The following is a 15,601-nucleotide window of genomic DNA, read 5'->3' on the forward strand; positions in this document are numbered from 1 at the left end:
AGTGGGTCTTTTCAAGTTTTGGTTATTTGATCCAGTTGGTTTTTGATGGTCCTGAAACCTTCTCATTGATCTTTGGACATGTAGGACTAATCACCATCTGCTTCTTCTTCACACTTTGATGGTTTGTTTTGGAACACATTTTCAGCCCTCATTTTGACAGGCGCAATAGCCGAATGGTTAAAGCGTTGGACTTTCAATCTAAGGGTCCCGGGTTCGAATCACGGTTACGGCGCCTGGTGGGTAAAGGGTGGAGTTTTTTACGATCTCCCAGGTCAATATTTGTGCAGACCTGCTAGTGCCTGAACCCCCTTCGTGTGTATACGCAAGCAAAAGATCAAATACGCACGTTAAAAATCCTGTAATCCATGTCAGCGTTCGGTGGGTTATGGAAACAGGTACATACCCAGCATGCACACCCCCGAAAGCGGAGTATGGCTGCCTACATGGCGGGGTAAAAACGGTCATACATGTAAAAGCCCACTCGCGTATATACGAGTGAACGTGGGAGTTGCAGCCCATGAACAAAGAAGAAGAAGCCCTCATTTTCTTGTATGGTCAGATGGGTTCAAAACCAGATTATGAATAGTCTTCCTGTGTTTTCTTGTGAACCTCTAATGGCAGCTTGTGTCGTGTTTGTTGTGAGCAGTGCTGATCTGGCTGTGCCTGCAGTGTCACAAAGTATTTATTGTGTTAAGAATGTATAGTTGTTGCTATGGCTGTGGATGAAGTTTGTTTTTTGTGCATGATGGAAGAGGGGGAAAAAAGGAAAACGTGGTGATCAAATTCAAGAAATGCTATACTCATCTTCTTTACTGACAGATATATGCAGACCTTTGCACCCACTTTATTCTTTTACGTACAAAAAATGTGCACACAAATCAAAAATACTTTTTTTTTTTTTGCCAAACAAAAATATGAAAATCAAATGTCATCTTTTTTCAATGAGCCATTCTGTTACAACTCTGAGTGGCTCTAAGCAGTGATTTATTAAAAAGTTTGAATTAACAGCTTGTGGTTCCAACCGAAGCTAAAAGATTTCAAGTCTTGCTTTCATATAGACATGTGTAATTACTGATGGTGGTCAGTGTCTGGCTGTTGCCTTTTAAAGCAAAATGGCTGACAATGAGGAATGCAGCATCATGTGTCTGGGAATGGAGGCAGACAGTTTCAGTTTCAGTAGCTTAAGGAGGTGTCACTGCGTTCGGACAAATCCATATATGCTACACCACATCTGCCAAGCAGATGCCTGACCAGCAGCGTAACCCAACACGCTTAGTCAGGCCTTGAGGGGAAGAAAAAAAAGGTGAATAAATAATAGATAAGCTTACATAAATAAATAAATAAATAGATAATTGAATAATCATTATAATATAAAAAAGATAGTAGTAATAATAATAATTAAAAAAAAATAAATAAATAAGAATAAGGAGGCAGACAGCTTCTGTTGATGACTTTGGAGGGAAAAGTTGGGCAAAAGACAACCTGGCATCAGACAGCTCCAATGGAAATCACTGGGCAGAGGGATGGGGGATAAACTTACTTAATCCTCTTTGTTCAGGCTGGAGCATAAGGATCCAATAAATCTTCTCCAGTCTTTTTGCGTCTTGAGGGAGCCAGCTGATTTCGTTCCAGGTTTTGCCTGCTGTATTCATCTCCTCTTTCGTAGTTCTTCTCCAAGGCTGGGTTGCTTGAGGCGATCGGTGGGGCGCTAAGTTTGCTTAGAGTTAAGAGTGTTCCTAAGTTTGTGGAATTTATTGTAGAGTTAGGAACATTCTTAATGATAAGCAAACTTAGTGCTGCCAAGTTCACTCATGCAACCCACCCCAAATGAGTATCTCTGAGAGGAATAAAACCACACATCAATGATTGTGGTAATGTCGGTATTGAGCTAAGACACTAACTACCAGCTCCTGGTGAGATTCTTCCAGTGCTGTCTTTGACCACTGAAAGGGGTATAACCAGTTACATACCTTCCCTCCCCCTTTTTCCCTCTTGTCATTCATCTTACTCAGTTCTTTCATAAACCAACACAGATGACTGTCAGTTGTAGTGGTCATTTAAACTGGTTCTTGTTTGTAAGTGCAAACTTGTGTTCTAAGTGCATTTTCCTTGAAAACATGCACTTTTACATTTATGCACATGCAAGTCACACTTGACATTCACATGACTTTACAGAGGGAGATTTTTGGCAATAAATGCAAAATACTGAGTCCTTGGAAAATATTGAATCACACACACACGCTTGCTCACTCGCTCACTTACACACACACACACACACACACACACAACCACACACACACACACACACACACATTGATGTACAATTTCACACACTGACACATTTCACTTAGAAAGCTTGGGGCAATGAAAATTATGCAAAAGAATATCTTGAAAGTCTGACAACTGAAAAGTGTCAAATCCTGAAAAGCATTGTTGGAGATGCACAGGTCTGTATTTGGATAATTATGCAGGTACATGTGCATTTTAGTCATCTGCTTGATGATTTTCTCAGATTTTTTTTTTTTTTTTCTAGTTGTTAAAGTGCCCCTGGGTTTTACCATTTCTGTTTGACATTTTTGTTGTCCCCTGTGTAATGCCAGGGTTTTTCAGTATGAAAAAGCACTCTCGCCTTCTGGGAATTCTTTGCAAAAGATTTCCTCTTTTCTATTGCTTTCTTTATTTCTGCCTTTTTTCTTCCATCACTATTGCTTTTTCTGCCTTCCAAATCCATTTCTATTTTTCCAGCAAGCCATGACACTTTTTTCACCTTTCTGCAGTCTGTGATGTACTGTCTTTGGTGTTTTGCTCTGGTGATTCGGTAGTGATGTGGCAGATATTCTGGTATGGGCACTAGCTGTCCATTCAGCAGTTATATTTGCCAGTATGGCCTTTTAGAGAAATGTATTGTGTGTGTGTGTGTTTTTTTTTTGGGGGGGTTGTTTTTTTTAATTTAACAAATTTTTATCTTGGGATGATACAGTCCGTGGAAAGGTGGACATCCTCAGCTCAGCGAAATCTTGTTTGTTTTAAGAAGCTTAATAATGATTAAGGTAATGTGTCATGAACTTTGTTATTTTGCAGTTGTTGTCTTTTCTCAGATGTGACAGTTTTTGTATGTGTATGATAATGTGTATGGTTCTGTACAGTCAGCTAGACAGTAAGGAAAAATGTCAAATGTGAAATGTTGTTGTGATCCCCAGAGGTACACCAGATCAGGTGGTATTTGTCCCCCCCCTCCCCCCTTGAAGCAAATGCCTGGTCCTGTCTGTGCATTTCATAGATATTGCACATATTACCGGAAAACACATGGCAGATATTGCCTCCTAGTTGGTCTGCATGTCACCTAGACGGGAACATGTCACTCCTCTCTTACAGTGTCATCAATGGCTACCAGCTGCTTTTCATGTATTTCTGGCATCGCCTCTAGATATCTTACAGATATCCACATATATATATATATCCCATCCTGTCAGCTTTGTTCTTCTTCCGATACTTGTCTGCTTTGCATCCCTTCTGTCGGAACAGAATCCTTTAGTCAGGGTTATTTCTCTTTTCATGGACCAATTGACTGGGACCAACTCCCTCTGCAGATCAGGCACTTTAAATCTTTTCCATTTCATCCAAGTCTTCCCTGAGAACCCACTTCTTTAAACGAATGTAGAAACCACCACCAGTGACTCGGAAGCTCTACGGCTGTATGGAGGACCTGCAGCGTACAGCTGCCTTCATGGCGGAGACCAGTGTTTCCATCTGATGAATGAGACGACGAAGAAACCACCACCCAAACCCGATGTTCTCATTGTGTACTTCTTATCTGTGTGTGTGTGTGCTTATGTGTGTGTGTTTTTCTGTTTATCTGTTTTTGTGAAGCGCCTAGAGTGTGTATATTCAAATTGTTATTACAATTATTTATCAACCAGTTTGCCATTTAGGCTACACATTAAATTTTCATGTGGTTTTGTTGTCTTGTTTTAGAAGGATGGTAATTGTTGCCGTGGCAACTCTTTGCACTGCATAACGGCTTTGATGTAGCTCCTGAGGCTTTGTTTTTGTCAGACGCTGGCACAGTAACTGGACGAGGCCAGGGCTTCAAATGCCGCTTCTTTTTTTCTTTTTTTTCCCCCTTTGCTTTTCTTCCTTTTTTGTGATTTAAAAAAATTGCACATTGTGTGATTCATGAATTTGTATAGATAAGGTTTGTATAATATTAGTGTGCACAACAAAGCAGGAATGGCTGTAGTGAGTGTGTGACAGTGTGTGTGTGTGTGTGTGACTGGTGTGAGGAAGATAATAGCTGCAAACCATTTTTTCCTGCGGTAAGTCTACATGAGTGGTTTTCTTACATGTACAAATTCATAGAAATGTTTGTAAATATTCATTTGAGAAATTATGGGAGATGTGTGCAATGGTTATGTCAGCTTTGCTTTTATTAAGCAAACACTTGTTCACATTGGATAATTGCTGACATAAATACACAAATGTAAATTTGGTCTTCACAAGACAGTGTATGTTCATGCAACGATTTTAATTACAATTTAACACCAACAAATATGGAAATAAACATCTTTTTAATATTAAAAAAACTCTGTTGCTTTTTGCCTTTGACAGTTTATAAAATATATGCTTGTGAGTGTTTTTCTTCAAACAGGGCAAGTCTGTCAAACATGTGACAACAAATCACATCACAGTTCAAAACCACAAATGAAAAATATCCATGCACTTGGATGTCTCAACCAAATTTTTGTTTCCATTATCAAATCCAGTTGTGAATCATGTTTCTTTGACCTGTATACCGATCACTGTAATGATTGGAGGATAAATGCTCTAATCACAACACTCTCTCTCTCTTATTTTTGTGATTATCTTGATTTTTTTTTTTTTTTGTTTTTTGCTCAGAGGGCTGGATGTAAAAAAGCATGTGCATGCTTATTCCACTTCCCTCATTAAACGTTTGTGTTCTCTCTCCCTCTCTCTCTCTCTCTCTCTCTCAGCTCATGAAATAAAGAAATGCCAAATCCAGTTGCCGCTGTGAGAAACTGAGAACATTGCTTCCATAAGAGGCTGTCAGTTTGTCTCTCTCTCTCTCTGTCTTTCGCTGTGTGTCACCATCTCCTTTGATGAGACCTTTGAATATCCTAGCGCTTTGTCCACATGAGAGTCTGACACTCAACAACATTTTAGCTCAGCAGGCACCCATCTCACCCATTACATTTGTCCTGCTTTTATTTCCCTTAGACCCCTATGCACACACACTCGCACACGCACTCACGCATGCACACACACACACACACGCAACAAACCCATAGAGAACAACCAATCCAGACCCCACATAACAGTTATCCTGATGACCCCAGTATATATGAACACCTTGATTGTGCTGTTCAGATTCCTTTTGACATTTTCAGTTTCAAGGCCTAGACTAAAATACGGACTGTTCCATGCACATGACACTGCATCTGTTTTGAGGAGGTAAAAAAAAATCTGATTAAACATCTACGCATAGTCCCAGTGTTTTTGCCTGCCACATGCTATGCGAGTGAACTTTCCATCCACTGATGTATATTTTTTTTATAGCTCAGTGTTTCCATTGGGGTTTCATTGTTGGCATTCCTCATGTCTCTTCGATCATCACACAAGTCCAAGATCTCCTCTGTGACCCAGGGCCGAGTTTTCCGATGATGTTTTCCAAGCAATACATTGGCTGCTACTTCAGTCATTACTGTACTGAAGGTGGTGGTCATCATTCAGCATCTCATCAAGTGCCAGCAGTGGTGGAAATTTTCCACCAATTGTTGCTTTGAAGGAATCACAGATGGGAGAATCCTTCAGTTTGTCTTGGTTGAATTTCAATCAGGTGTTACTGGATTAGTTGATCTTATTGAGCTTGACTCTGCAAGATCATGATCACTTCTTATGTCTGTTCCAGGGAACGTCCTGGTTTTTGCTCTGTTGATGCTATACTGGAATCAAAAATCAGGATGTTGCTGATTTGGTTGTGATATGATCCACCTGGTGCATGTCGCATCCAGTGCTGTGAAACCTTGTATTCCCCTGATTGTTGGCTGGAATCATGTTGTTATAGCTGGCAAACCCCAGTAGTTTCAACCCTGGTTTGTTGGTGCTAGTGTTACAGGAGGGGCCAAAGAACCAGTGCCAACCTTTACATTCCAGTCTCTGTGGATGATCAGTATGTCTTGTTCATTCTGTCAATAACTTCTTGGAGCTGAGTGTAGAATTCCTTCACTTGTTCATCATTGTCTGAGATCGGAGCATTGAGTTGTTCAATGGTGATGTTGCAGGGGCTGCCCACAGTTTGATGATGATAATCCTGCTGGATATTGGACAGCACCCAAGGAAAGAGTTCTTAATGTTTTTGTTGATGAAGAAGTCTACACTGATGTGTTGTTCAGGTCTCCACTGTAGTAGAAAACATGTCCTTTGAAGTTCACCTAGACCTGTCCATCTGACTTCACGGAGTCCTACAATGTGCCAGGTATATTGCTTGAGTTCATGTGAAAGTTCTTGCACTTTCCTGTGTGGGCCAGTGTTCTTACATTCCAGGTGGCAATCGCGATGTTATCTCTTCCACAGATCTTCCTTGTAGAATTTCCACCAGTCACACTCTTGTCATTTCCACCCAGGTGACTGATGGTAGATCTAGTCCTTGTTTGTCCTGGCAATGATGGAGCCAGTATAGTGCCTGAAAATGACCCCCAAGCACAGCCGTAACTTCCCTGAATCAACCCTTAGATTTATTTCAGGATAGGTCATATTTCGTTCGTTCTTTAGTTTAACGTCTTTTCACTGTAAGTGATATTAGACGAGGGAAGGAAAAAAATCGAGTGGGGGGGGGGGGGGGGGGATTACTGTGTACGCGTACGAGTAAGTGAAAGTGTGTGTGTGTGTGAAAATTATTGATTTAAGGTCATATTTTTACTCCACCTTCTGCCCCAGTTTAACTCCAACCCCATCTTCCACTGGAAAATCTTGATTTTGCTAAATGTACATTTTGAAAATCGTGTATTATGGCACTTACAAGACAAAATGCTAAAAATATTCACAGTCTTTCTGGGCTGATCCCTATAAGCCCCTTTCAAACCATACCATACTCCCTTCCGTCCAACGACTGAGCAATAACATGCGTCTTTGCAACAACAAAAAACCAAACAACAAAAACAAACAAAAATGCAAAAGGGGTCAACCTGGAAAGAAATAGAATGACTCCGTCACATGCCCCTAAAAGACTCCACAGTAGTTGAATGACTCCGTCACATGCCCCTAAAAGACTCCACAGTAGTTGAATGACTCCGTCACATGCCCCTAAAAGACTCCACAGTAGTTGAATGACTCCGTCACATGCCCCTAAAAGACTCCACAGTAGTTGAATGACTCCGTCGCATGCCCCTAAAAGACTCCACAGTAGTTGCAGGGCAAGCATTATTGCCCCAAAATGACACTCCTTGAACTTTTAGGAGAAAAAAAAATTAAGCTAATACTGAATCAAATCCACTCACATTCAAGTAAACCTGGTAGTGCCCCAGATGACTGTTGGAGTCAAAATGACACCAACCCAAACTAACCCACTATGGAGTATTTTCGGAACAGACGAGTGTGTTTGGGGCTGCCCCAAATTGACTCCACCCTGTTGTATTTTTCCCCAGTAATATATCAAGTTATACTTTCTGATTGATTTCACTTCTACTTAGATTTGAGGAAGGGAGGTCATTTCAGGACAAGAGTTGGGGTCATTGCAGGCTAACTCCATATTGCAGTCATTTCAGACCTATCCCAGAAAAAAAACTCCATGGGATTTGAGGTTGGGGTCATTCTGGGGCATCTTTCAGGCATGGTTATAGGTGTTTTGTTCTTCGTGTAGCCCAGAGTGCAATGTGCATCCTTCAGATTCAAACACTTACATGGTCATACTGCCCGGGACATGCAGGTGTGAAGGGAAATGAGCGAGCAGACAGGCTTGCTGGTAATGCAACAAGAACAAGCGGTCTACATCTAGGAAAATCGAAAATCCTTAGGAAAATCGAAAATCCTCAGCAGAAAGTCAAAGAATACCAAAAAGAACAAGTGCAAGGCCATCACACCATCAATCGCCTCAAAGATTGAAAGATAGGGAGAGGGAGCGGCTGTAAGTCTAGCATGAAAGGTAGAGAACGATCCTTTGCAAATACGAATATTGGCATCATTTCCTGACCAACATTAACCACAAACTGCTTCAAAACAGAACAGTCTCTCTGGGCTTTTCCAAATATAGTAGGCTGAGCAACACGCTAGACGCCACGTTCCTCAATCCTGGCATAAGACGTCTTTTCTCACCCCTCTTGCGGCCAATCAGTGGCAGCATGTGTGTGTGTGCGCGCAAGTGTTCAAGGACACAGTGATGCCTCATTGAGTAACTGATACTGATACTGCCTTGATCATGTAGCGTGTCTTGGGCAAGTCAAATCTGGCAGAGCCCCCATACCTATCCAGATCGGATTTTCTTGCGACATTGAGGATGTCCAGCGTCGCGCCACCAAGCTGCTGCCAACCGTCCGAGATCTGCCCTACCCTAAACGTCTGCGTCACCTCCGCCTACCAAGCCTAGAGCACCGTCGCAACAGAGGAGACATAATTGACACTTATAAGTACATGCACAGGCTCTATGACGTGGATAGGCCAAGGTTAGAACCAGCCACCAGCCACAACACCCGGGGACGCAGCCTCAGGATAAAGAAAAAACACTGCAGGTTGAATGTCCGCAGCAGCTCCTTTTCACAAAGAGTCGTGAACTCATGGAATAATCTGCCGGACAGTGTTGTGACCGCCCCTACCCTAAACTGCTTCAAATCCAGGTTGGACGTGCACTGGCAACAGTTGCCTAGTGTGTACGAACCAACCTGCCTGCAGTCACTCAGCTACAGTGCTGCTTGCCACGCATGCCACAAACCAGCGCTGTAGCCACCAAGGAGAGGCGAACTAGCCTGAAGAAGGCTTCAACGCCCAAAAGTTCAAGGTTCAAGGTACATGTGGCAGGAAGTACTGGGGTTACATGGTTACCAGTGGGAGAGGAGAACCTCTGACCTGGCTGACCCCATGAAAACATTCCCCAACTAAGTTTAGAAGTCGGTCAAGGTCATTACAACTTGTGGGCAAGATAACGCCCTTTTCAAAGTCCGTGGGTCAAGACTTTGACCAGTACCTACGACTTATGTCACGCATTGGTATACCTTCTTTCTGTAGAACATTCTTGTTTAATTTTTATTTATTTTTCTTCTCCTTTTTTATTTTTATTTTATTTTATTTTATTTTTAATTTCATCCAAAGCCACAGGATAAAAATACCAGGAATTTATCAGACACATGTTCACTTTCAACGAAAACAGGACACTGATCGACTTAAACTGTAGGAACAAAGAAACAAAACACATCCGATTCTTTAATCAGAGAGACGTGGGCATAAAAACGACAACCGCTACACGTGAAACACAACTGAATGCCTCTGACCAAGCAGAAAGCATGAACAAGGCAAACTCGTGCCCAGCGCGTTGTGGCACTGATGGTTTCCAAGGCCTGACTAAGCGCGTTGGGTTACGCTGCTGGTCAGGCATCTGCTTGGCAGATGTGGTGTAGCGTATATGGTTTTGTCCGAACGCAGTGACGCCTCCTTGAGCTAACGAAAGCTACTGAAACTGGTTTCACCGCTGGTAAAAATAGACACTCGTGCCGGTGTAATACTGGGGTTTGGCTCCTTACGAGAATTTGACTCCGGTACATGAATTTTACTCGGCAAACGAAACCAAAGTAACGTTCGACCTCCAGAAGGTGTGTGTGTGCGTATCAGTGCGTGTGTGCGTGCGTGTGTGTGTGTGTGTGTGTGTGTGTGTTGGCTCCGATACATGAATTTACTCACCGAACGAAACCAATTTTACGTTCAAGTGCGACCTCCAGAAGTTGTTGTTGTGTGCGTGTGTGTGTGTGTGTGTGTGTGTGTGGGGGGGGGGGGGGGGGATAATGTGATTTTTCTCTGTACGTGTCTCTACTGTCTTTATATATGTATGGCTGTATCACCCTCTGTTTGTGCACTGATGTGTGTGTGGGTGTGTGTGGGTGTGTGTCTTGAAAAATGGATGGCAAAGAATAAGTGTTTTTGTTGTTGTTTTTCTGTTCGATTTTGTTTCATTGTTGTCACCATCATTGTTCTGATTGCACCCCCATGTCACTAGAGCTGTACGCTAATGACATTGAATATTTCAGTGTTCTCTCTCTCTCTCTTTGTGTCTCTGTGTCTCTTCCGCCTCTCCCTCTCTGTCTCTGTCAGTCTCCGAGCCTCTCTCTCAGTCTCTCTCAAAGTGATGGTTTTTCGAAAATGTGGCTTTTTGGGAAGATATGAAAAGTGGAATCTCGATGGAAATGCTCTAGAAGTAGTGAATGAATATAATTATCTAGGGTTTGTTTCTACGACAAAAATGAGTATAAACAAAGGAGTAGGGATTTTAGCAGCAAAAGGCAAACATGCATGCATTGACTGTATAAAATATATAACGAAGCTGAATGATATTTCCAAAGGATGTTTTTTTTTTTCCAAAATATTTGATGTTCAGGTATATTCTTTTGTACGCTTCTGAGATGTGGGGTCTTAACAGACTTGATAATATTGGGAAGGTTCATTCCTTTGCATGTAAACGTTTTTTGAACATACCACTTAGAGTACCAAACAAGTTTGCATACAGAAAATTAAGACGTTATCCACTGTATATAAATAGTGCAACAAGGTGTATCAAGTACTGGTTAAAGTTGCTGAATATGAATGTGCACCGATTGCCCAGACAGGCATATTTGATGTTGTTTAACCTAGACGAAAGGGGGAAAAAATGCTGGGTGTCTTTAGTAAAAAAAACCCAAAAAAAACAACACTTTATTTAGACTTGGGTTTGGATATGTCTGGTTGCAACAAGGCGTTGGTTGTGAGCAAACATTTTTGTCATTATTTAAGCAAAGAATGAAAGATATATTTATGCAGGAGTGGGACGAGTCAGTAATGTCTAAAGATATATATCATAACTACAGACTGTTTAAAACTGGTTTTCAGTGTGAGCAATATTGTGAGTTTGTGGATAAAAAGTGTTTTAGGGACTGTTTGGTAAAATTACGGCTTGGTTTGCTCCCAATAAATGGATCATTTTTTAGGAGAACATTCAAATGTAATTCAAATTACGCATGTAAATGTTGTAATGTGGTCGAAGATGAAAACCATTTTATAAACAATTGTATCCCAGTTTACAATAACCTGCGGCAAAAACATCTGAACTCTGAAGGTCAATCGTATGTTCACTTGCTGAAGAATGGTTCTGTTTACAGTATTCGTAAACTCTGCATTTATATATTTAATGCCCTGAAGATACGACAGGAATTCTGTGACAACAATGATGAAAGTTAGAATTAATTTACTATGCACAAGAAACACTTTTGCTCTACTGACAGGTTTAAGTTAGTACGTATTTTACATTTTGTTGTCGCTGCGTGATCACCATATTGTGTACTTTTGACCTCTTTCTAGGGGCCGGAGGCCTGGAGATGAAAGTTTTGTTCTTGTTCTTGTTCTCTCTCTCTCTCTCTCTCTCTCTCTCTCTCTCTCTCTGTCTTTCTCTCTCTACTATCCTACCAAAAACGATTGCTTTTCTTTGGATTAGAATTCTTTCTTCTTCTTTTTTTAATTATTTTTTATATTTTTTTTTAATAATCCTCGTCGGAATTTTTTTTTTTTTACGAGAATTTTACCCCGGGGATAAAATTCCCGTGGAGCAAATTTCTCAGGTTACTCCCGGAGTCCGAATCACTACAGTTGGTGGCCTCTTGAGGTCAGTCCGCTGGACACTGAAAACCGACTACCACGCAAGAACAACAGAAAGTTCAGGTCGCCTGTCCGGCACGTTTAACGAACAATTCAGGAACAGCGAAAACAGCGTTGAAGAAACAGGTTGGTTCATAACATTAAGAAGAACACAACTTTTACAGAAAAATCTTTGTATAATAATTACAGCGTTTTACTTAATTAACGATGCGCTTCGATCAGGCTCTCAGCTGCCGACTGTTCGGTTGCTTATCTAACAATTCTGGAACAGCTAGACACAAACACTTGTTTAGCTTCTTTAATTACGCATATTGTCACTATACATGATGCAGTTTTACCACGTTTTCACGATCATGACAGGTTACATGAATAAACATATGGTTTCTTTGGAAAGGATCGACAGTTTGGTGAAGTATACGTGTACAAAGAACAACAACAACAACAACAACGAAAAAATTACCTGAAAGAAGAGAAGAAGAAAGAAGGAGAAGAACTATACAAACAGAAAAAGAGAAAATAAGTATGAGGATGATGACGATGCGCGTGCACACACACACACACACACACACACACACACACACACACACACACATTAATGTCGTTATTTATATTTACATTGTTCTAAGTTAATACTTGTTGATATACATACACATATTCTCCTTCCCATGACACTTCATTCATTACACACCACAATCCCTTTAGACTTTGATTTCTTATGATATATTTTTCCTCTGATACATAACATGAACACTTTCTTACACTATTATCAAATTCATTACGGACCAAGTATTGTTCTAATGTCAAGTTTATATGCTTTAATAACCTGACAATTGAGCATATAATTTTTCACTGTAGCTTGATGAAGCCTTTTGTACACGAAAGTGTGTCTTCACAAGTGACTGAGAACGTTGATGTTTTTGACTTTTTGCATTCATTATCAGTTGTTTCGCTTGTCAGTTTAACGACTTCTCTTTTACGAAGTCCTTTAAGTAATTTCCTGTAACTGTATTTAGAGGGTTTTTTTTTTGTTTGTTTGTTTGTTTTGTTTTTCTTTCAAATTTCACCCACATTTTTACCCTCATTTGCCCAGTTTCCCCCAATCCTCCATTCATCCACATCTCCCACCCCTTCTAACCGATAATGCTCAGATGTATTCATAAATACTCTTACAAAATGTCTTCAATCACCGATATGTGTGACGGGACATTAAACAAAAATTCCTTCCTTCCTTACACTAATAATCACATGCATTCCCTTTCCTTTATCCACTACTTTACTCCTTTCCGTCTAAAAACGCATATAGTGAATAGACGTTAAACTGAAGATAACACACACACACACACACACACACACACAAACATGTAAAACCTCTCTCAAAACAGTTTTTCGATCAGTATTACTAAGACCCCCTATGGGGATACCAGGGGTCTTTCAGCATAAACAGCATCCCCACCTTCTGGAAATTCTGTGCTGGAAATTTCCACTTTTCTATCACCCTCTGTGTTTCTGCCTTTTTTTTCTATCTTCACTGTTGTCTTTTTTTTTCTCTCTCTCTCTCACGGCCTGACTAAGCGCGTTGGGTTACGCTGCTGGTCAGGCATCTGCTTGGCAGATGTGGTGTAGCGTATATGGATTTGTCCGAACACAGTGATGCCTCCTTGAGCTACTGAAACTGAAACTGAAACTGTTGTCTCCTTTTTCTGCCTTCCCAGTCCATTCCCCTTTCTTTTTGCAAGCAAGCCTTGACACTTTTTCTCTCTTTTCCGCAATCTGTGATGTACTATCTGTGCTGTTTTGCTCTGGCGATTAGGTTGTGAGATGTAAACACTGGGATGGGCACTAGCTGCGCATTCTGCAGTGTTATTTGCCTTTTTGGCCTTTTTAATGCGTTATATGTTTGGCTTTGAAGTATTGTTTTTTTCCTTTTTTTATGTTTTATGTAATCTGGGGATGATAAATAAAGCAGAAGGGCTGGTGTCCTCAGCATGGCCTGGTCTTATTTCCCCTAAGGAGCTAAATGGTTGGGATACTGTGTCATGAACTGTGTTTTGTGGGTTTTGTCTTAGTGCTTTTTTTGGTAAATGTGACAGTTTTGTGTTGACACGGTTGAGCTTTTTGTATGGTTTGACAGTCCTGATATGGCCCTGTGCCGTTGTTGGCTGGACTGTAAGCTACAAGAACAAGTATTACTAAGAGATAGGACCACTGTGTTTATTTAATTCCAATAATAAGAGAAACAACTTGTATAGTGAAGAACTATTTATTTATTACCTCCCTTGTTCAATCAGGATTGCCTCCCTTTTCAAACTTTACCTGAACCGCCCCTTGTAGATGACACATAAAAAATTACTGACACCTGTTTGAGATCCTCCTATAGCACGTAAAGGCATGTTACATTCAGACCGATGTCACAAAGAAGGATGAGCGTACATAATTATGTATGTATATGATATATGATATGTATGTATGTGTGTGTGTGTGTGTGTGTGTGTGTGTGTGTGTGAACTATGCACATGGAGTTTTTGCATGTGTTTAATGTATGTATATGTGTAACATACATCTAATAGATGTAAATTCTACAGCATATATGCAGTATATGTACATCATTGATACACAAATTCAAAGTTCACTATGCTGTATATATAAAATACAAATTAGAACGCAGTTTTAAGTGCAGATATCTTGGCTGTTGGCTTCAAATGTGTGTAGCATTTTACATGTATGACTGTTTAGTTTATTTACCCTGCCATGTAGGCAGCCATACACTGTTTCAGGGGTGTGTGCATGCTGGGTAGGTTTTTGTTTCTTAACCCATCGAACTCTTACATGGATTACATTATCTTTAATGTGCATATTTGATCTTCTGCGTGCTGTATACACACGAAGGGGATTCAGGCACCAGCAGGTCTGCACATGTGTAGATCTGGGAGATCAGAAAAATCTCCACCCTTTATTCACCAGGTGCCATTACTGAGATTCGAACCTGGAACCCTCAAATTGAAAGTCCAACACTATTGTGCCCATCTGTCACCTTGCTCCTGTTGGTCAGATCAAATTCAAATGGTGGTGCTAAGAGTGAACTTGGTCCGTGTTATGGGGAACGTTCCTTTTCTTCTTTTGTTGCACCAAAACAGTGGAATTCTCTGCCCTCACACATTCGTCACACCCCAACACCTGCATTCAAGAGAGCGCTCAAAAGACTTTTTTTTTTTTAAAGTTGTATCTTTTTAAGTAGAGCTTTTCCATCTGTATATGCTTGCTGTGATTTGATTGCTGGTTGTGGCCTTGGTGTTGATCAGTGTGCTTTTGTTGATGATTTTTGGTGTGGTTCTGAGAGGCCTGGTTCCTTGGTGCATGATTTGTCCTGGGGTGAATGACACATGTTTTGTCTTGCTGTGATTTGTTGGGCCTATGTGATGTGAGACTGTCATATCGCCTGTGATGATTTACATATTCTTATGTCACTTAATTTGAAGCGTGTAAGTTTTAGCCAGTGTGATGTAAAACTATGTTTGTTTATTCTATTCTATTTCTTTTTTTTTTTTTTTTTTTGGTACATATTTTCACGTCAGTCTCGAATTGATATATCTTACTGTATAAAGCACGGTGAGGCCTATTTGAGATGGGGGTACTGTGCTATATAAGCCTGCATATTATCATCATTATTATTATTGTTGTTGTTATTATTATTAGAGCCTCACTGACCACAAAGGCCACGTGTTCGTTCGTTCTTTAGTTTAACGTCTTTTCACTATAA

At 40.6% G+C, this 15,601-nt stretch overlaps 1 protein-coding gene across 1 annotated transcript in view; it reads left to right on the forward strand.

Moving 5' to 3' along the window:
- Window positions 1–8,930: 8,930 nt before the first annotated feature.
- LOC143288741 (2-acylglycerol O-acyltransferase 2-like) overlaps window positions 8,931–15,601 on the forward strand; it is a 12,980-nt gene continuing 6,309 nt past the window's right edge. Inside the window, exon 1 of the mRNA XM_076597367.1 lies at window positions 8,931–9,014. Coding sequence (XP_076453482.1) covers window positions 8,931–9,014 — 84 coding nt within the window. The remainder of the gene's footprint in view (window positions 9,015–15,601) is intronic.

Source organism: Babylonia areolata, chromosome 13 (assembly GCF_041734735.1).
Source record: "Babylonia areolata isolate BAREFJ2019XMU chromosome 13, ASM4173473v1, whole genome shotgun sequence".
Classification (NCBI taxonomy): domain Eukaryota; kingdom Metazoa; phylum Mollusca; class Gastropoda; order Neogastropoda; family Buccinidae; genus Babylonia; species Babylonia areolata.